At 40.4% G+C, this 21,478-nt stretch overlaps 1 protein-coding gene across 3 annotated transcripts in view; it reads right to left on the reverse strand.

The window, feature by feature from the left end:
* arfgef2 (ADP-ribosylation factor guanine nucleotide-exchange factor 2 (brefeldin A-inhibited)) overlaps positions 1 to 21,478 on the reverse strand; it is a 52,202-nt gene that overhangs the window by 22,788 nt on the left and 7,936 nt on the right. The window contains exons 8-33 of one of the 3 annotated variants that reach the window (XM_057830505.1): positions 20,673 to 20,797; positions 20,399 to 20,532; positions 18,005 to 18,239; positions 17,831 to 17,930; positions 15,485 to 15,624; positions 13,534 to 13,642; positions 13,259 to 13,448; positions 13,063 to 13,174; positions 12,776 to 12,981; positions 12,619 to 12,703; positions 12,216 to 12,387; positions 11,986 to 12,131; positions 11,646 to 11,774; positions 11,400 to 11,558; positions 11,177 to 11,324; positions 9,010 to 9,109; positions 8,887 to 8,927; positions 8,299 to 8,468; positions 7,220 to 7,371; positions 6,926 to 7,098; positions 6,656 to 6,816; positions 6,440 to 6,570; positions 3,437 to 3,566; positions 3,215 to 3,350; positions 546 to 684; positions 408 to 465 (exon numbers count right to left, since the gene is read on the reverse strand). In XM_057830505.1, coding sequence (XP_057686488.1) covers positions 408 to 465; positions 546 to 684; positions 3,215 to 3,350; positions 3,437 to 3,566; positions 6,440 to 6,570; positions 6,656 to 6,816; positions 6,926 to 7,098; positions 7,220 to 7,371; positions 8,299 to 8,468; positions 8,887 to 8,927; positions 9,010 to 9,109; positions 11,177 to 11,324; positions 11,400 to 11,558; positions 11,646 to 11,774; positions 11,986 to 12,131; positions 12,216 to 12,387; positions 12,619 to 12,703; positions 12,776 to 12,981; positions 13,063 to 13,174; positions 13,259 to 13,448; positions 13,534 to 13,642; positions 15,485 to 15,624; positions 17,831 to 17,930; positions 18,005 to 18,239; positions 20,399 to 20,532; positions 20,673 to 20,797 — 3,581 coding nt within the window. Of the gene's footprint in view, positions 1 to 407; positions 466 to 545; positions 685 to 3,214; positions 3,351 to 3,436; positions 3,567 to 6,439; positions 6,571 to 6,655; positions 6,817 to 6,925; positions 7,099 to 7,219; positions 7,372 to 8,298; positions 8,469 to 8,886; positions 8,928 to 9,009; positions 9,110 to 11,176; positions 11,325 to 11,399; positions 11,559 to 11,645; positions 11,775 to 11,985; positions 12,138 to 12,215; positions 12,388 to 12,618; positions 12,704 to 12,775; positions 12,982 to 13,062; positions 13,175 to 13,258; positions 13,449 to 13,533; positions 13,643 to 15,484; positions 15,625 to 17,830; positions 17,931 to 18,004; positions 18,240 to 20,398; positions 20,533 to 20,672; positions 20,798 to 21,478 lie in introns of all 3 variants that reach the window. The other 2 variants (XM_057830504.1, XM_057830503.1) reach the window with 2 other exon arrangements.

The raw sequence follows: 21,478 nt of genomic DNA on the forward strand, positions 1-21,478 counted from the left end.
AACATGGTTCTGGCGCATAATGCAGGATGAATCGTTTGTTGCTGTTTTGGTTGGTTTTTTTTTTTTTTTTTTTAATTTAGAACAAAAGGATTTTTTTATTATGATAGTCTGACTAACATGTTTTCTACAATAAAATCTGTAATGTTTGGCGAATAAAATTGTATTTTTGAAATTCACTTCACAAATATAGTATAGTACTACGGTCGGCAGGAAAATGTGACTAATCTTTCAAGTTTTTTTTTTTTTTTTTTTTTACTGACAAAATACTTTCTTATAAACACTACTTTCCCCCTCATAGAAGGGGAAAGGAAAATTTCTCCCCTTTGAAAAATAGTGACAACCCTTGCATTAAATGTAACATGCTACTTTGACATTTGCATTCAAATACTGTGTAGTCACCTCCTTACCAAGTGTTTAGCGTCAGCAGCTTCATCATCCTGCCCAGAAGGTCGCCACGTCAACAAGCTGATGAAGGGATAACACAAAGCACTGAGCACCAAGACCAGAATTTTATGGAATTGAAATTTAGTAGCTGGCTGGCGTACACTTGAGGACTGGTATTCTGGAAGATCTCCAGCATGCACGAGCAAGTTAAGTTCCACACTTCGGGGCTGAACTTCTCTCCGTTTAGAATCACTAGGTTCTCCAGGCAGTTGGTTCCCGAGCGAGCCAGCTGTTCGTTATCTGAAGGAAAAGTGGATAGTGCAGTATAAGACTGTCAGCTACTGTTATAAGTTACAGTTGCTGAATGAATTGATACAGTGTAGAAACAGTTGAAATGTTGAAATTGGGGTGGAGATGGGACCAGTGAATCATTTCCAAGGTGCGGTGAGCACGTCATCCGCCAAATGTATCTGGGGTTGTTGATTCAATCCTGGCTCCGGATTCCCTGTGTGGAGTTTGCATGTTCTCCCCGTGCCTGCGTGGCTTCTTCCCACATCCCGAAAACATGCATGGTAGACTGATTGCAGACTCCAAATTGTCCATAGGTGTGCGTGAATGGTTGTTTATCTCTATATGCATTGCGACTGGCTGACAACCAGTTCAGGGTGTACCCTGCCACCTGCCTGTTGTTAGCTGGGATAGGCTCCTGCACCCCCGCGATCCTTGTGAGGATAAGCGGTTTAGAAGATGAATGAAGCATTTCCAAACTTTCAACTGTTAAAGTAGGTGACTAATAACTTGCACAACTCGTCATGGGAAAATGTCTTGTTTTGGTCTCCAAATTTCCATCAAAAGTCCTGTCATTTGGACAGTCACATGTACTTTTTCTATCCCCTGAGAACAATATCCTTCAGCACGGACCTCCAATCAGGCTGAAATGTTAATCAAGGGTCTTCTTTGTTTTTCTCCTATAACCAATGTGTAGTGAGCATGACACAGGTACAAACAAAAAATCCTGTTTGTTGCACATGTATTTTCTTCTGTATTATTTTCTGACAGTAATTAATATATTTCTATTTACCGTCAAAATGATTGTGAGAAAAGGAATGAATAAAAAATTTCCAGCATTTTACCCCTTAACGATTATCTTGTGTTGCGGATTTTCTTTTAATCATCTCAGATCTGCTCCAAAAACAATTGGGCCAGACAATTACAAATTTCAAACCTACCCTTTCGCACTCCAAGACGCACCTGACTATAAGCCGCCACCCACCAAATTTGGAACGAAAATGGCATTTGTTCATAGATGAGCTGCACTGGACTACATATAAGCCGCAGCTGTCTTCACTGTATTATGGGATATTTACACCAAAAGATATTAACCAGTAAGACTTTATTTGACATCGGCAAATATTTGATTACGACTGTCAAGACCAAATGAACCATCATGGCTGCAAAGCTTCATTGCTTCAAGAAGCTTCATTTGGCCATCACTGTTCCCTTGGGGGAGACAATCAACTAGTGCTGCAACGATTAATCGATTAACTCGAGTATTCGATTAGAAAAAAAAGATTCGAATTCAATTTTGCTGCTTCGAGTATTCGTTTAATTAAAGTGGCGTTGTAATGGTTTGTTTTGAGTGTTTGCATTTAGCTTCATTGATTTGGGTGGTTACACTGCCCTCTAGTCTGCCTTATTTCACATGGCTGAATCCAGCCGCTCCCTGTTAAGACCAACCTAAGATAAGTTTTTGTTTGCGCTTAAGTTTTTTTTTTGCATTAGTATTTTAGTTTACCGGTATGTTAGCCGTTTTTTGTGGGAATATGAGTCTGAACCATTTGTTAAGAGCATTGTAAAAAAAAAAAAAAAAAAAAAGTTAGCTTTTCATAGCATTTAAGCTAGCGACTTTTGCTATGTAAGTTAGCTAATTGTTCTTTTGTTGTACATAGATCCTTATTTAGTTATTTTTTATACCGTTTGAGGCTCAGCTCAGGTATTTACATTTTTTATCTTCCTTATCCAATTACTCGATTACTCGAACTAAATAGTTCATCGATTAATCAACTACTAAAATAATCGATAATTGCAGCCCTACAATCAACCTCTGCTGCCACCTGCTGTCAACAATGTTGTTGTCCAATATGCCTCCTAGCATGCTTTGCAGCGTTACAGATGTAAATAAAAATGAAAATTCATGTTCTGTGCTAATTATTTCTTCAGTTACTAATATTACTATTCCAGTTGTTTCATTAATTGCTAGTTATGGTATTTGGTAACACTATTTGACAGTGGCGCCATAAGACTGCCATTAGACAATAATAATCATGACATGACACTGTCATGAGCATTAATGAATGCTTATAACAGATTTCATTTTGGGTTATCTCTGCAAATTATCTCACTTTTGAATAAATGTAAAAGATCTAAAGATGGACATAAATGATTCAGTAATGCCCATGATCACGTGATGTCATCATTATGACAGTCGTATGATGCCTCTGTCAAACAAAGTGTTACCTATTAACCCACATAAATCAACAAATAAGCCTCACTGGACTATAAGACACAGGATTCAAAATGAGGGGAAAAAGTAGCGGTTTATAGTCCGAAAATTACGTATAGCCAATCACAAATCTTTACGTGTCTGTTGTAGTTTGTCCGCAAAGTGGTTGCTGGGCTTGTTCATCGTTGGAATCCAACAGGTATAACTAAATAAGACTGAATAATAAAAAATCTGAGACATTAACTGCTGATAAGTTGATGCTTTTTGTGCTTACAGTTAATGGTACTGTCACTTTACGATTCCACCTATTGCATGTATAACACCCACCTTGCCGGACACACCATTGGAGCTGTGTGAAAATGTCCGCCAACAGGATCTCACTGAGAGGCTCATAGAACTGCGTGAACACGTCACAGATGGCGTAGAGCGCGTGGTTGCACGTTGTCGTCATCCACTCGGTTTTCTAAACGTGACCAATGAAGCAAGAGGGCCAAGTTAAGTCTAACACCAAATAAAAAACATCTCAGGTTAGCCCAGGAAATACTGCACCTCTGTCTGCTGCTCTGGCAGCTTCATGTTGTCGAAAATTCGGAAGACGATTCGGAAGAGGTCGTGCCACCAGTGTTTCTCGAAAGTGTGCCCATAACTCTTCATGATTTCAAACATGACTGTAAGACCTCTGTTTGAAGCAACAACGAATCCCAGAAAGAGGCATCAGATGGCTGATTCTTGGCACATACCACAGCAACTCATTTTATTATTCTTTGTTTGTAACACAAATAAAATGCCAACTTTATTATTAGCATGAAATAGTAGTGCTGCAACGATTAATCGATTACATCGAGCAATTCGATTCAAAAAAGCTTCAAAAGAAATTTTGCTGCTTCTATGATTCGTTTGATTATAATGACGTTCTTATGGTTTGTTTTGAAAGTGTTGCATTCATTTTTATTGATTTGAGTGGATATGACATTAACTCACAGCTGTTCCATTAAGACCAACATAAGTCTTTTTCTAGCTAATGTTAGTTTCTGTATTCGTAATTTAGTTTAATTAGCAGTTGTTGTTTTTTGTGGGAATATGTGTTTGAACGATTTGTTAAGAGCTTTGTTTAAAAAAAATGATAGTATTTTATAGCATTTAAGCTAGCGGACATTTGCTATGCCAGTTAGCCAATTGTTCTTTTGTTGTACCTAGATCAGGGGTCGCGTCAACCGAATATTTTCCGTCGTTGACCGGTTTTTTAAAACGGTGACGGAAAAAACTGAAGTCCGTCCGTCATTTTGACAGGTTGCAATTCACACCCCAGACCACAGGGTGGCGAGTGAGCATATTAATTAGCTATTGTCTCTCTTGATGCATGACGTCGTTGGCCTTACTCGGAAAAATGTCAAGGCAACTGAGTGTTTGCCTGGCACGGCCAGACTGTTCTGCCTGTATTTTTCAAACACTGAGAGAAAAGTCTGGGACACAGCCTCTCGAGTAGGTACAAAATCAATCGACAAATCAGATTTGTTTATTTGCGTGACGTGTTCTTCACGAGCAACGTCACTCTTGCGCTCCGAAAGTAGTCTCTTTTATAACACGGATGGCGAACGGGAGAGCCGAGAATATGTTCCAATCCGCGGTAAATTCAGTTTTAAATGAGCTAAAACACATCGACACGAGTCATTGACAACAGTCTGTCTCGCGCTAGCCATGTTGAATAAACTCCGTTCTCCTCGTATGTTTACTTCCGCGCACAAGTCCCTTGTCCTGCCCTCGTCGCTTTGCTAACGGCACGTCTGCCCGTCGCTGATTGGTGCACTCCGCTGTCTGTTTGCCTCTTGTTAATCTTGTTCGGACAGAATATTAATTAAAAATGAATGAAAACTAAATACTATTGAATATGTCATTATTATCATTTTAAAAATGTAAGTGACGGGTAAAAATAGATTATGACCGGATTTTTATGACACTGTCAGTCAAAATGACAGACAACGAAAAAGTCTAGCGCAACCTCTGACCTAGATCCTCATTTTTTATACCGTTTGAGGCTAAGATCAGGTATTTTCATTTATTTTAAATGCATTTATTGCTCTTTGTGAAATGAAACCCCCAGGTATTTTATTTTCCACTTCCATTTAATCCTTTTGAAATTGCAATTAAGGCATGTCATAAATGTTATTGCAAGCATAAACACTTTCACATCTCCTAAAATGTATTCTGTAACGCATTAGATGTTCGTAATCCGATTACTCGATTATTCTAACTAATCAACAGATTAATCACTTAAATAAGCGATAGCTGCAGCGTCAATGTATGCCTACACCACTTTAAAAAAAATGTGGAGTGAAAGTATGCATTTGAATAACATTATGTTCCAAATGCTAATCATGAGCATTTAACACTCACTACAGATGATAGAACATTATTGATATAGCAATATACAATTTCCCGTGTCGACTGACATGGAGATTTCACGGGTCGCGTCTATGTATCATGTCTGCGATTTTCCCGTGAAGCGGTGTGCGTTGCGTGAAAGTAGGCGTTAAATTCCCTGGTCACAGCACGATGGCTGATGACATAAATATCATGGCAGGCCGATCGTCACTTCCTCCCTCTTCGCAGTAAGACGAAAAGCGGTAAACAAACATCAAACACAATACTAACCTAAGCGGTAGACAGAGAGCCGATAGGACAACAAAACAAAGCCAGCGGGATTCTTCCTTCCACCCTTCTTTTGGATCGCCTGGTCTTAAATTAGAAATAAGATCTTAAGCCCGAACCCGACCCGACCCTAAATGTCAAGTATTACGTTCAGGTCGGGCCGGTGTTCCCTCTGTCGCTAACTTTTAAAAATATACATTTATATTTGTATACTGAAACGATGTATGGATGTTAAACTAAGGAATACCCGTTATAAAATAAATAAGTTAGATGAAAAAGAAAAGGCGCTGCAGGCTCAGGCGAGTCGAGCTTTAATACCCACGGACCCGGGTCGGGTCGGGCTGGATTTTTTAGGCCTGATCTTACCTCTAGCTTAAACAGTCTCGATGAGCTTAAATTGCCGTCAGTTACGACGTCCGGATCGCTCCCCTCAGAACAAAACACAATTTAACCAACATTGTGACAGCCGATGCCTACCAAAAATGACGTAATGTCCGGGTTATAAAATCGCGCCAGCAGCCCTTCCTGCACAGAGAGCGCCAGTGGGCAACACAGGACAAGTGTGTGAAACTGTCCAACCCGCGTCATTCACAAGACATCTGTACGTGCGTGAAAGTAATGAACCGATTAAATCTCATGTCACCTTACACGGGAATCTCCCTGGATATTTGTGTGTGAAAAGGGCCAATGATAATCAGAATGTTTGTTGAATTAAATGAAGAATTCAATTTTTGGTGTGTGCTTGATCTGAAATATTTTTACAAACCTTTGCTATTCGCATGGTCCTAAACCTCGTAAATAGTTTAGTCTAGGCTTCACTTTGGACAGGCAACAATTCATTTCTTGGCCTTTGATGAACAAAATATTATGAAGATAACTCCAGTGAGGCTCATTAGTTCATACCTGGTCCGCACATCCAACTTGCAGCGATTGATGATACAAGACAGCTCAAACAGGATGGGAAACCAGCCGCGAACCCAGACTCGATCCCCAGGGGCTACATTCATGTCATCACTAGTGTACTCCCTCAGAGCCTGCATATCAGGCAAAGACAGCAATATAAGTGTAGCATTTCCATGCATTGTTGCAAATCATAAAGTCTACAAGCTTAGGGTTTACCTGTGGTCTCTCTGACACGTATTTGGCACAGTGGCGGATGAGTCGAATGGCCTCCATGCTGGTGTCCGGGAAAGCTGCGTTGCACACGAACTCGGACAGGCACTTGACCGCATCTTGGAAGGAATCAATTGCAGCAGCAAAATGCTCCCGGAATGTATTCACTGATGGTGGAGTATATAGTTGGCATTGATATTGGTATACTTGATCTCTCATAGCACAGTGGTCAGGATTCAGTGGATTAGGAAGTCAGACCGCATTGGAGAAACTTACTGACGATGTGGCCGCTCGTCTGAAAGGCAAGCTCCACTATGGACTCATCATGGTCAGAGGCTGCCTGGTGAAATACGGAGAAGATGTTCTTCCAGCCTGATCGGATGTTAGCTGCCTGGGAGTTGACCATCTGTGCAACACACCTGATCACCATGTCTCTGATTGTGGGAGATCTTGGGATAATGACCAAAACAATGTCCATTAATCCCAAAAAATAAATTAATTAATTAATTAATTAAAAAAGGAACAGTAAATTAGACAAGACATATCCCCAGCGCATTAGATTGTCCTTACCTGTTTTTTTTCATGATGTGCTCAAAAGGCCTAAGAAAGTCTTTCTGAAAGCGGAAGTTGGCCAGCTCTCCTTTTTCCAAGAATTTCATGGAGAGCTGACGCAGCGAGTCCACTGCAAAGATGGCTACATCTTCATTGGGGTTACAGCCAACCTATGAAGGATGCAAGAAAAAGACGACGCTTCTTTACAAGACTGAATACTTTGTGAATTCATATAAAGCAGTGTTGTTTTTGTCAACGATGACGAAAATATTTCGTCAACGAACAATTTTTTTATGACGGTGACGCCACGAAGACGAGCTAAAAACGTGTCTTTGGAGACTAAAACATAACGAGATGGATGCCAGTTGTCGATTGACAAGACGAGAACGAGACGAAAATTTCCGTCATAAGTTCACAATGTGTGATATTTTCTTATCGTATGTGTAGTTAACCGACATTTTAGCAGTGTTTGGTCGTGTCACTTATGTGATGTGCTGCGCCTCCTCCTTACTCGCCCTATCCACACCCAGGCTTTAGCGTGACAGGTGTCAGGTGCTGCTTGGTAAGTTTTGTTTTCTTATCTTGGCTATGTCATATTGCTTTAGCCTTTAAAGGTCTGTGCTGAGTGATCATCACACACTAATCCATAGCATAGTGTTCACGTTAGCATTAGCATTTAGCGCGGTGACTCAGTGAGTGTCTTCTTAAACTCTTGGAAAACATTTTACATACTGTTTGTGGCGTCCAGATGAGTTTAATTAATTGCAAATGTGTATTATCATCATGACGATGCTGATGTCCTTGTAGACTCTACAATTATGTGCTCGTCTGTCAATGTTCAATCGAAATTGTTGATTCATGGACTAAAACTTTTGAAGTTTATAGACGAAAACATTTTGAGAATTGACTAAAACTTGACGAAATTGGGAGTTTTCGTTGACAAAAACTAGACGAAGACGAACACATTTTGAAATAACTAAAATACGACTAAGACTAATAAGTATTTTCGTCCAAAAGACAAAAACTAAACGAAAATGAAAAGAGCTGCCAAAACAACACTGATATAAAGTTCTTATCTTATGTGGACCCTCACTAACCTTATTAAAGTGGTCCCCTATGACCTGCCAGATTCGAGACCACTGCAGCCTGATGCGATTCATATTGTAGTAGGAGATTTCCACTATCTTCTGCAGGCTGAACATTCTGGGCTGATGTGCCGAGGCCAGCTCGTCCATGGAAACTGCGCACAGCCATCTCACAAAGTCCACTGCAAGACGAACCATAAAAGAACAATAAAGTCTTTATATTTATTTTTTGGTAAAAAATGAATAAATAAATAAAAACTTCTAAAAGATGGCACCCACACGTACATTCTGGTTCATGTAGGCCACGATATTCAGTAGACAAGTTAGGCCAACATGGCCCACACATTTTTATTCATAGGGGCCACTATATTAACATTTGGTATACAAGTGTGGCCTTGATGACTCAAAATGTGATATCTAGATTATGTGGACGCCTTGTCTGAATTTTGTATATATAAAGTCATTTTCCAATATTTTTAACTGTTTCATGCATAAACGAGGTCGAAATGAGATTGTGCCCTGGTAATAGTGTGTTATCTGTCATTTATTTATTTGATTGCAATCAAGTTACATTTTTCTGCGAAGGGTAGGCTCACTCACCAATCGCATTTCCATCCAGTCTTGTTGAACCTGTGAAGATCCTGCAAGTACCAAGAAAGCATGCAAGGTAAGTAAATGAATTAGCAGCTCTACATGTGTGATTATTTAAGCACCAAGGCTCACCTGTCAACAGCTACGACAACACTCTGAGAGCTGGTTTCTCCCACTGACTCTTGGAGGTGAGCCATTTGACGCTTGTCCTGATTTCCCACCAGGTTACCTGCTCCACATTTAACATCCACCATGACAACTTTAGGAATTTTCTACAGTGCATCCTGAAGTTGGTTGTTTATATAATAGAAGTCACTAAACGTAGGTAAATATGAAAGCTGGCGAACAAATACAATCTTAAAATTGAATAGACACTTAAAGTCCTTTATTTCCACAAAACAGACCTAAGTTAAAGAACCAACCATGCGTCTACCATGTGGGACATTGTGTAAATGCATCAATTGCCACAAATTTCTATCCAATTATAGGAAGACAATTTACTGGGTCTGTCTGTAGAGCCTTGGCAAGTTGGCCTCCAAAATAAAAATTGCAATTATCTATTGTACTCAAACAAACAAACAAAAAAAAAAGTAGCTTCGCATCACACTGACATCTGTTCCACAGCTATTCGAAAACATGAGCTGCAGCACTGTCTTTCACTTGTAAGTAGGCATGTGCCAGTTACCAGTTTCAAGGTTTAGCGTGGTATGAAATGGTCATGGTTTCAAAACAACTAAAATTTTCCATCACAGCGTAGTACGATGTTAGCCGTTTTTTATGTCCCAAAAATGCAGCGAGAAATAGCGTTGAGCGTCAGCGCTCACCCCTCCCCCTCCGTTTTTTGCTCTGTCGGTGACACCGATGTTGCTGTCGAAACGACACCTGAGCTTTTTCAAAACCCCCTCAAAAAAGTCAAGTCTAGTATTGGAGTAAAGAAAGAGATGGCCGCGGTTTAGAGGAGGAAGGACAGCCGACGTGCAGGCAACACCTCTAACATGATTTCACATTTACGTAACCATCATCAGTCACTTTACACAAAATTTAAGTTAACGCTGTCATGAACATTTCCCAACAGCTACGAGAGTTCACTCCAGCGTGTCTAGCGATGGTAAAACAAATAAGATTAAGCATGTTAACAAGGCTGTTAATATTGCTAGTTAGCATGCCGAGACGGCTAACTAGTTTCCTCACTTTTGCAAACTCTTCCGCCATTGTAAACACTGTTCAAAAACAATACAGCCTGTGGCGTTTTTTCTCTCTGGCGACTTTCTGTATTCAGAGAGAGTGGGTCGGTGTGCATAATGTGTAAAAAATGACACAAGTCATACACACGCGCTTTGTCTCTTGCTTTCATTCTCCATTAATATTCAACAAATTAATATTAATAGTAGTAGTGGTATATTAACCCAAAAAAAGTGAACACACATTCCTGCATCATAACTTAGAGAGAAATATGTAGAAAATGTGAAGTCTCATAAAATGTTGAGATAGAGCTTAGAAGTTAGTGTAGTGCCTGCAATATAATATATATCTTTAATTTTATTTAGAAGTGTTTTTTATGGAAAATAATTATTTTTGTTCTAATGTTTAGCAACTTGAGCTGTGGCTGTGGGTTTAGTCTATAAGTTCTATTTATTTCAAGGGGACAAGGAGAGTGAAGCTCTACTGGTGGGAAGGCAATGTCGTAGGGAGCTCATCATCTCCAAAGCACCATATGCAGCTAAAACTCCCTTGCGAGAGCATGTAATATGCTGTTCCACTGCAAGTGTAACAGCATATAGCTGTGTTGAGCGAACACACTGTCGTTCAACAAACATGTGACCTCTAGTAGCACGAGAAATACATGCTACCAAGCTATTTGCTTGCCGCAACGCAATTTACCATTTCGTTAATGCTATTTCAGTGAAAAAAGCGTTTCGGACTGAAACCGCATCCTTAGTCACATTTCGGCCAAAGATTTTTGGTCAGCAATTTTTTTTTAATGCATGTCGAGTAACTACTATATGCGACGCCAAAATAAAATAAAACATTACAAAAAAATATACCTCCATTTGCACTTCGAATAACAGGTTATTTTAAAAAAAACAAATTTGGGGGAGTGCAATTAAAATTTATAAATAAAAATCATCACCAAAGCCAATTTCTGAGTGACTTTTAAGTGCCTGTACCTTACTTTTCTTACAAATAACATGTTTCCAACATTGGTTTTGTAAATTGATAAGATATAGGGGAAAAAAAAAAAAGAGTCCATTATAATATAATAAAACCCTCCCATAGATCTTGAATTAGTGTTACCTACCGAGTCCAAGGGGCATGAATTCCTCTGTGCCAGAGGGTAAGCCCTTGATGGTGGTGTCTTTGTCTCTAACCACTCCTGATATGTAGCGCGTCTTCACTCCAGTGCCAATCAATTGAGCTAGTTCCAGTTGACTAATGCACCTGAGGATCTACAAGAATGTTTAAATGACAATCATGATGGGGATATAAAATATATCTCATTGTTGTCAGCAGAAAGAACGTACCTCATGCCAGGAGTTGCCCAGGTAGTTTCCATCTGTGTGTGCCACAGTAATTAGGGTCTTGATGGTGTCAATGTTCTTTTGTTTCATCTCAGTGATGCTGGAGCTGGCTGTTAGAAGGGTGAACCTGGCTAGGGCCTGGACATAGGCATCTCGCTCTAGCTACATATGACCAGCAGAGCGGAAAATTAAAAAACCAAAGATGCTTTTGGATTAGGGAAAAAAATAAAGGACAGGAGCAATCCATACCTGCATGGTGAAGATGCAGGCTATCCTAATGGCACACCGAATGCCCTCCAGACATAGTGAGGCCACCTCTGGGTCATCACAGTCCTGGAGACCAACACTAAATGCTGCCAACAAAGGGGTCCATGCCAGCTGGAAGTTGGAAATATGGCTCACTTTCATAATGTTTGAAACAAAATTTTATTTTTACTGAGGTTAGTTCAAGGATTCTATAATTGAATGGGTGACTTAAAGGAGCATACTTTGTGATGCAAAAGGTTAGACAACCAAACCTTTTCATTCTACCATGTATTATACCAATGTCAGTAAGGACACAGGACAACTGTATATCAGTTTTGCAGACCTTAAACATGGGCCGGACATGCTCCAGGTGTGTAGCGCTAAAGAAAGGGGCTTGAGCGTGGCTCACTGCCTCCATCAGAGCCTTAGCAGTTTTAGCCATCTGCTCCATCTCCATGTTGTACAACAGGCGACGCTGCTTTTCGCTGGCTACACCTCAAAAGAAAAGAACTTTGTTTGCCGCGGTGGATAACATGCAAAGATTTGGCACACTCCTCCAGGAACAATACTCACTTTGCTTGGTGGACTTGGGTGTGATTAAGAACTCTTTGCTCTCTTTCATGGCTATCTTCTTACCGGCAATTTCATCATATATGGAGGATAAATACTCCTCAGGCAGATCCTTACTGTCATTAATACCACGGTTCATCTTGATGTACTGCTCCTTTGTCATCTTGTTTTTCACCTGGTAACATTGGCTACGGTTACATGCAGGTAAGCCTTTCATCATAATTTTGAGTTACACATCACTGTGTCAACAGCACCAACCATTTTCAAAAACGGGCACATACGCACATCCACATTTAAAAAAAATAATAATAATTAAAAAAAAAACATTATTAATGATACTCCATTATCAGGCTATTGCAGGATGTATGGTAGACATTGCTTTAAATCCAACTATCCTTGTTTTTACCTGAGGACTATGCAGGTCTGTGGTGAGCATAATGATGGAATAGGCTAGCACATAAGCCGTATCTGCACTGGCAAACAAAGTTTGTCTGCAGAATAAAAATGAAATGAATTAACATTTAGCTACATACAAACTCTAACCGTGGCAAAATCCTCCTTACCCCTGGTTGCACTCGAGGTATCGAGCAGCAAACTTCTCCATGAGCCTGTCAATCTTCTGGGCTTCACCCGGCAGTCTAAAACCTTCTAAAAAGGCTCTAAGGGCTGAGACAAAGTCCCGCCCGCAGAAGTCCAGCTGGTCAACGTAGCAGTACATCACCTCTTTATTCAACTTTATGTTCTCTCCTAGGAACTCGCCCACCTGGGTCTACACATAAAGACATAGCAGTAGGCTTCATTCTTGGTGATTTTACTTGCAGTTTTTAATTCCGCTCGATCGGTCGCTCACTGTGTCCAATCTGTCCTCCTGGTGAAGAAACTGTGCAATGTTGTCAACTGAGGAACCCAACATTCCCTGGTCCTGCAGGTATTGGATACCCCGTTTTGGCTTTTTGTTAAACCTGAGAGCCGGTGAGAAAAGAAAACAGACGATCAATTTACTCTCTCATTATCTAAACATCCACCACATCTTGCCAAAAACTCACAGTTCGATGCCATGCTCTATAATGTCCTTCTGTTGCTTAATGACTTCGTACTGCTCCGGGTGGTCTGGCTGAGATGACGTGACACTGGCCGAGACCGTGGAGTCCAAGGAGCTGATGCTGTCTCGACGTCCAGTAAGCTGCTCTGGAAGCTTCAACTCTGCCATCTCGCTCTCAGACGGGGGATCCTGGCCTGCAAAACAAACCAACATACAGAGTTCCGTTAGCAAAATCTGTGTGGAAATTATAGATTGAGCAAAAGGACCCCGCACGCTTACCAAGGTTGGCTTGTAGGTTTGGGTTGACATACATGTCCTTGCTCCACTCGACCATACATTTGAGGATGGACACCAGACATTCCAGGCCCTTTTTACGTAGGCTAAGCTCCTGATGACACCAAAGAGCACAAAAATACACTACTCAGATACAATTCATTCATTCATGCCGTTTTCTCAAGTAGTAGACACCACACCATTAAATTTGGCACCACACTTCAAATATAAGATGGCAAGAACAAGCGGTATGCAAAGGTTTAGCCACTATTTCCCCATTGGTCTTCCAGCTCATCACACAAGCCTACTGAGTACAATAGAAAATAGCTGTGAATAATAGTAATGCAGTATAATAAGGCCCTTTCACACACATATCCCGGTAAATTCCCATATAAGGTGACGCGGGGTTTACTCACATAATTGCTGTCACACATAGAGAGATATCTCGGGAATAACGCAGGTTGGACACTTTCACAGACTTGTCCCATGTTGCGACTCTGCGCTCTCTGTGCGGGGAGGGCTGCTAGCGCAATTTTATAACCCGTACATTAAGTCATTTTTGGTCAGCATCGGCTGTCGCATTTTGTTGTCAGAACGTGTTTTGATACAGAGCCGGCTGTGGCAGCGTTCCCGACGTCGTACCTGCAGCCAATTCAAGCCCATCAAGACGTATTTAAGGCAAGGTGATCCAAGAGAAGGGTGCCGAGATATTAACTTGCCGGACGCCATTCGACACCTTGTTCTCTCGAATCTCGTGCATTTGCTAGCTTGTTCGTGTGCAGCCCTTGTTGTGAAATACCCTATGTTGTGCTGGTATTTGAGTGTATTTGTTTTGTTGTCTTATCGGCTCTCTGCATACCACTTAGGTTAGTATTATTGATCCCCGTCGACTTACTGTCACAGACCCATGTTTTTCCCCCTTTTCCGCGATCGCATGTATTTTTGTTTGGATTTACTAAACCCTTGAACGCATCCCTCCATTATTTTGTGATTTGAGGTACAACCTCTTTTCCGCAGTTGCAGACCCTAACATCAGCAACAAAATAAACCACACATTTCCAAAGATGGACCACTTTTCTTCTTACTGCGAAGAAATAGGAAATGACGGTCGGCCCGCCATGATATTTACGTCATCAGTCATTGTGCTCTGACCCAGGAATCAAACGTGTGGTTTCAAGCATTCCTCGTCCCGGGAAAGTCCCCGACATAATACTAAGACGCGACCCATTAAATGTCCACCTAATCTCCGTGTCAGTCAACCCAGGAAATTGCTTTCACACACAAGGGATACCCGTTTAAATCCCGGGATTTAAACAGTGTTCAGGTATATGTAAAATGGGCTGTAGTGTAATGAAAACCAAAAAAATTGCAAAAATATTCATCTTTGTGACAATTTGTATTTCCAAGATTAAATTTCTCCCCCTGTTAACACCTCAGGCAACTTAACCTTTTATCGGGCAAGTGACAATTTTTGGTCAGTGGGGAAAAAAAGTAGATAATCCCATAGACCTGGCGACATTCTGTATACACGTGTGGACTATGTGATTAAAAATGTTATGTACACATCGTCATACTGTATGCTGAGAGCAGTCTCAATTCTATTATTGTATATATATATTTTTTTTAAATAAATAAATGTACAGTATGAATTAATTTTATAATGACAGACTAAGTCTGTGAATGTTCAACTTTCAGTGTCTTTGACGGTGCCAGACATCCATCCAAGCCATTATGACTGGGAGGGTGGGCAGCGATCATTCGGTGTCAGCTTCTCCCAGTTAAAATGGATCGGACGTCTAGCACCGCAAATTGCAGCCAATGAGATAATACAGTTGTTCTGATTTACCAGCATTTAATTTCATATAAATTTTAATGTCACTTGTAAATAAAACGCTATGGGATCTTTTACTCTTTTACTTTCAGTTATGCATCATAGTGGTCAACCATAAAAATGTACCTGCAGAGGCGTCATGCCCAGCTCCTGGCCACTCCTGCCCATAGCTATTTTGGACAAGTCGTTGACGAGGCGCTCAAAGATATTGGAAGCATTGAGGTCACAGTCGTAGTTCACGTAAATGTCGACCACACACTGGGCATCTGAACAGGAAAGACAAGCATTGTTCATTGGCGATTTGTTAAAAATCTTATTAATCAAAATCTTAAACACTATTTGCATTTTAGTGTTCATATTAAATACGGTCATTACTTAAACGTGCTATATGGAGTTTTTTCACTTTTTTACTTGCAACTGCCACCACTGCAGCCTCTGTCTTTAAGCAGTAGTGGATGATAGAGGTGTGCGAAATTTCCGATTCTTATTCTCGATTCGGACATGGAAGATTCGAGAACGATTCACAAACATCCAAATTCCAATTATTGAAATATGTCAAGTAAAGCGGAAATAAAACATAGCACTGTCTTCGGGACGCAATGAGGAACGGACCGAGAGTAGACATCATACTTGTCATTACCCGGGTAATGACAACAATGCTCAACTCATGCCGCAAGATAAAAAAACAATAATACCTGACTGCTGCCGAAAACCGCTACAAACTACGTCCACATAATGCTACGGTAGATAATAGATATCATATGTATATAGAAATAGATGTGAAATGACAGACTCTGTGGCGTTAGCAGCACATGTATAGAAAACTAGATGCGAAATGGCAGACTTGCAGGAGTTAGTAAACAGTAAACTTAAAGAAGTAGAATTCCCTGGAAGGCTGTTGTAGCGAACCTTCCAAGCGAACCTAATTAACTTTTTCTTTCTAAAATACTCCTAAATCGGCAAAATCTTGACTTGAATCATCTTTAAAAAAGTTTTAAAACGTTCACTTGTCTAAAGTAGACACAAGGGAAATTATGGAATTACGTGAGCAATTTTAACAACTATAACGGTTGATTCACAACATTGAATTAATTGAATGTAGTTTAAAGCTGCTGATACAGAATGGGGACTTGAGTATTTTATTTACTGTTTTGAACTGTTAACTTGATACTGAAATCGCGTTTATTTAAGCCTGAGAGGCTTATTGTACAATTTTTGTAAACATGTACGAAACATTAAAAGCAGCTAATTGCTTGGGGGGGTCATAATCGAATTGTAGCCTCTGAATCGTAATCGAATCATTAGGTGTTCAAAGATTCCCACCTCTAGTGGATGACGTACTCATTTTTCTTTGACTAAAAGTATAGCTACAGAGGCAAAAAAAAGTAAGTAAAAGTACAACTACATCAGAAAAAAACTTACTCAAGTACAAAAGTCCTTGCCTTAAAATTTACTTAACAAGTACAAAGTAAAATAATTTTCTCCCGATGCAAAAATGTGATATACAGTGATCCCTCGCCAAATCGCGCTTCGAACGCCAAAACCAGCTTAATGCAGATTGCAAGCAACTATCAGGTGCACCCCCACCTACAGTTCAAGAGTGTGAAGCACCCATCTGAAGGCGCACTGCTCTCACTGTTGGTTTTATTGGTCAATATCTTGTTCACCTGCCTAATCTTGCTTGTACTCATGTTTTTGCCGCCAGTGCTCAACCACAGTATAGTTGGACGTGGCTTTTCGATTGCGAACTATTCACAATGAGAAAAAACAAACAAAAGTAACGTGTAACACAGGCACCAATTTCAAAAGTAGCTGAGTAAAAAGTACAGATACGTGCTGTAAAATGTAATGAAGTATCAGTAAAAAGTACGACTTCATATTTGTCCTCAAGTACAGACACACATAAAATGTACTTGAGTACAGTAGCCAAGTACTTCGTTACATTCTACCACTGTCTTAAACTCGTGCATGGCGCGCATGCTTGTACGAGCACGAACATAAAGCTTGGAGTCCGAGCTGAAGCTGTGCTGGAAGCCAATTTCTTCTTATTGTCTGGAGAATCCATTGTATAGTGAAGTTACCGGCTCGCTTGTGCAGAGTTTTGGCCAAGCGGAGACTAGCGCAAGGATATGCACAGGTACGTGTTCGCCCAGAATGTTCGATCGAAACCTTCTCTATTGAAGGGAGGAGAAGGGCTTTTTCAGGCAGTCTCAGTTAAAATGTCAGGGCTCTGCGTACGTATCAGGGCACTGCTGGAGCATGCATGGAGTAGAAAAGTATTTCACATTAAAACTATAAATTTCATATGGGTCCTTTTTATGGTTTAAAAAAACAAATGAATTTTAAGATAGAGCAGCTAATCGAATGCTGCAAATAGTAAAGGAATCAATTACTGTACGTTAATGCCGAATTCGGCAAATTAAAGAAAAGAATGAGCCGTATGTGTCCTGCAGGGCATATTTTGATGCATACCTGCACAAATGCGTGTTAATGTCTGGATGACCATCCACTTGTGCTCAAAGGAGCTTGTTGACGTTTCCAAAATGGTGAGAAAAATCTCCCGAAAAAACACCTGAAGCAAACGAGATTTGAAAATATGTCAACAAAACAAGTTAACAAAGCCCTACCAACTACTCAGCAACATACCTCAATTTGCATCTTCAGGTGGACCTTGAAGTGGGACAGCAGTGTGAGGAAGATAGCCAGCGAGAGCTCGAACACCTCAGGCACTGAGGAGACGCCATTTTTTGACAGCGCCACACATAAATACTGCTTAATGGCATTGACGAACATCTCATGGGTGCGGAACACTGGCCCTGCACCTTGCAGCACAGACAGCAGCAACTGCAGTGACACAATCTTGGACCGCAACTCATGAGACCTACACAACCAAATAACAGGTTAAAAACATGAAAGCGTTAAATGTACAAAGTCAAAAGATATCTCAATAACCATCCAAGAATCAGGTGAAGTTTAACGTAAAAGTAACCAGAGATGGGAAGGCACTACAACCTTTGAAGTGTCAGACAACTACTAGCAACCACAGCACATTTACACAATGTCAGAATTTTTGTCACATGTGTAATGCTAGACCCTTTATCAAATCATGGCAAAGTAAAACATGAAATGTACAAAAGAAAGGCCCAAGTTAAGTTTGTTAAACGAGTTCAAATGTAACGTTCATTTTCAGTATGTGTTGAAGATCACCTTAATTTGGGGCAGTCAGGTTTGCCAAAAATAGTAGGGAAGAACAGTGTTGGTTATGCGACTGACAACCAATCCCAACTTGTGTTTTGGCAAAAAGCTAAGTTGCCAGCTAGCAAGAAACTGTCTAGCTAGAGAATGTCACCCACAACTACAGTGCTGGCCAAAAGTATTGGCACCCATGCAATTCTGTGAGACATCGCTAAATTTCTCCCAGAAAATCATTGCAAATACAAATGCTTTGGTAGTAATATGTTCATTTATTTTGCTAGCAATGAAAAAACACAAAAGAGAAAGGAAAACATTTTTTTTTTTAAATCATTATCCTTTTATACAATACTCCAAAAAAGGGCCGGACAAAAGTATTGGCACCCTTTGAAAAATCACGTGATGCTTCTGAAATTTGTGTAATTAACAGCCCATTACTTACCTGTAGCACATAACAGGTGGTGGTAATAACTAAATCACACGTGCAGCCAGTTCAAATGGATTAAAGTTTTGGGAAAAGGCATCCACATAGAGTTTACAGGGAAAAAAACGAGGCCTTCACAGAAAAGAACACGGTCCCCATAGTCAAACATGGCAGAGGTTCGCTATGTTTTGGGGTTACTTTGCTACCTCTGGCACTGGACTGCTTGACCGTGTGCATGGCATTATGAAGTCTGAAGACTACCAACAAATTTGGCAGCATAATGTAGCGCCCAGTGTGAGAAAGCTGGGTCTCCCTCAGAGGTCATTGAGTCTTTCAGCAGTACAATGACTCAAAACACACTTCAAAAAGCACTAGAAAATGGTTTGAGAGAAAGTACTGGAGACTTCTAAAGTGGCCAGCAATGAGTTCAGACCTGAATCCAATAGAACACCTGTGGAAAGATCTGAAAATGGCTATTTGGAGAAGGCACCCTTCAAAACTCAGTGACCTGGAGCAGTTGGCCAAAGAAGAATGGTCTAAAATTCCAGCAGAGCATTTTAAGAAACTCAATGATGGATACCAGAAGCGGTTGTTCACAGTTATTTTTTCTAGAGGTTGTGCTACCGAGTATTATGCTTAGAGTGCCAATACTTTTGTTCGGCCCATTTTTGGAGTTTTGTGTAAAATGATCATGATTTTTTTTTTTTTTTCATTCTCTTTTGCGTTTTTTCATTGCAAGCAAGATAAACGAAGATATTACTGCCAAAGCATTTGTAACTGCAATCATTTTCTGGGAGAAATTGAGCATTATCTGACAGAATTACAGAGGTGCCAATACTTTTGGCCAGCACTGTAGCTACGTCTTCATTCTTTTGAATGGTAACACTTTTGCAACTAATAAACCTACTGTGTAAAAGCAAAAAAAAAAAAAAAAAAAAAGTGAAGACCGTAAAATTTTAATATTGACTCATAAAAAGTAAATGCCTCTTACATCAAAGTGATGTGTGACTTTACAGTTAACTCTTGATTTTTTTCTGGGTACAATTATGATTAATTTCAATTCTGATATTGTGCAACAGCGCCGTCTGGTGGTTGTGTTATAGCAAGTGAGACAACCGACCCATGGGACAACGAACCCTGTTCTTCCCTACCATGTAAATGTGCAAACACCATGCCACATTTAAACGCATCAGACTAATTGACATGGGTTAAATAAGTGGCACTTTTGTATGTACGTCTCACAAATGGGAATCATTTTATGGGATGGGAGAAATATGCAATATAACGATGAAGAGTGCCTCTTAGCACCAAAGTGTTACTAGCGAGTCCAGTGGTGTCAAGACAAAAAGGCACTGTGCAGTTAAACAATTGAACTCATAGAGGACTGGGAGTGATTGTTGTTAGTAGGCTGGTCCCTTACGTACTTTGGATCTGGGGGTCCATCTGCAAGGGGTTTCATTGAAAGTTTGCACAATGAGCGAAAAACCAGGAAGGCATCTTTCTGTAGGATATGAGAGAACCGGGAGGCGCTGTGGGGTCCTTGGAGTGTCTCTGCATCCTAAGCCACATGCAGAAAAAAAAGTTTTATTTGAGCACAATCTACCTAATGTTGCCAAAAATTATATGTTTCACTGACACTGTTAACAGTGATTGATTTGACCATGTTGAGTATTACGGTGGTATTAGTTTTTTGCTTACCAACATTTCCGCTGAAGAAACAGAGGAACGGTCTTCGATGATGCCGTTCATCTGTAGTGCCTCGCCGCCGGCTTGAGGGAGAGCAACTCGTGTTTGCTCAAAAATGTGCTGGACAGGGGGCTCATCTAATTGGAGGAGATGCAAAGAGCAATGGAAACAATTACACGGTGACCCAAAAAAAAGTTTACACTGCCATAATACAACTTAAATGCCATGTTTATTCAACTTAGAATTAGAATTTAATCACAAATTATACATTATTGTAAAGAACATGTACAGTACACTCTATTTTTCAATGTGTCCTCCCTTAAGTGTCACAACAGCCTCCAGGCGCCTGCGGAACGCTTGACAGGTCTTCTTTATGTAGGATGCTGTCATCTTTTCCCAAGATCTAACAATGGACCTCTCCAAGGCTGCCACAGAAGTTTGTGGCTTCTTACAGGCACTGTCCTCTACAGTTGCCCATATGCTATAATCCAGGGGATTGAGCTCTGGACTCTGGGGTGGCCACATATCACCTTGTCAATCAACTTTTTGGTCCGCACAGATCGGATTTTCCAGACCCAGGTTTTCGTGAGGCTGTTCCAGTATCTTTCAGCTTCTTTTTAACTTTGTAGACTGCACATCTGGATATTCTCAGATTTGCTGCAATCTCAGTAGGTGTCAGACCGGCACGCAGCAATTCAGGTACAGCTAAAGTTTTCTTCATTTTCAGCAGAAGCACAGGAATTGTAGAGACAAGAGATTACCAGCTGCATTGAGTGACCTTAATGAATCACTTAAGCGTGACAGCCTATTTAGATATG

Source organism: Corythoichthys intestinalis, chromosome 2, assembly GCF_030265065.1.
Source record: "Corythoichthys intestinalis isolate RoL2023-P3 chromosome 2, ASM3026506v1, whole genome shotgun sequence".
Classification (NCBI taxonomy): domain Eukaryota; kingdom Metazoa; phylum Chordata; class Actinopteri; order Syngnathiformes; family Syngnathidae; genus Corythoichthys; species Corythoichthys intestinalis.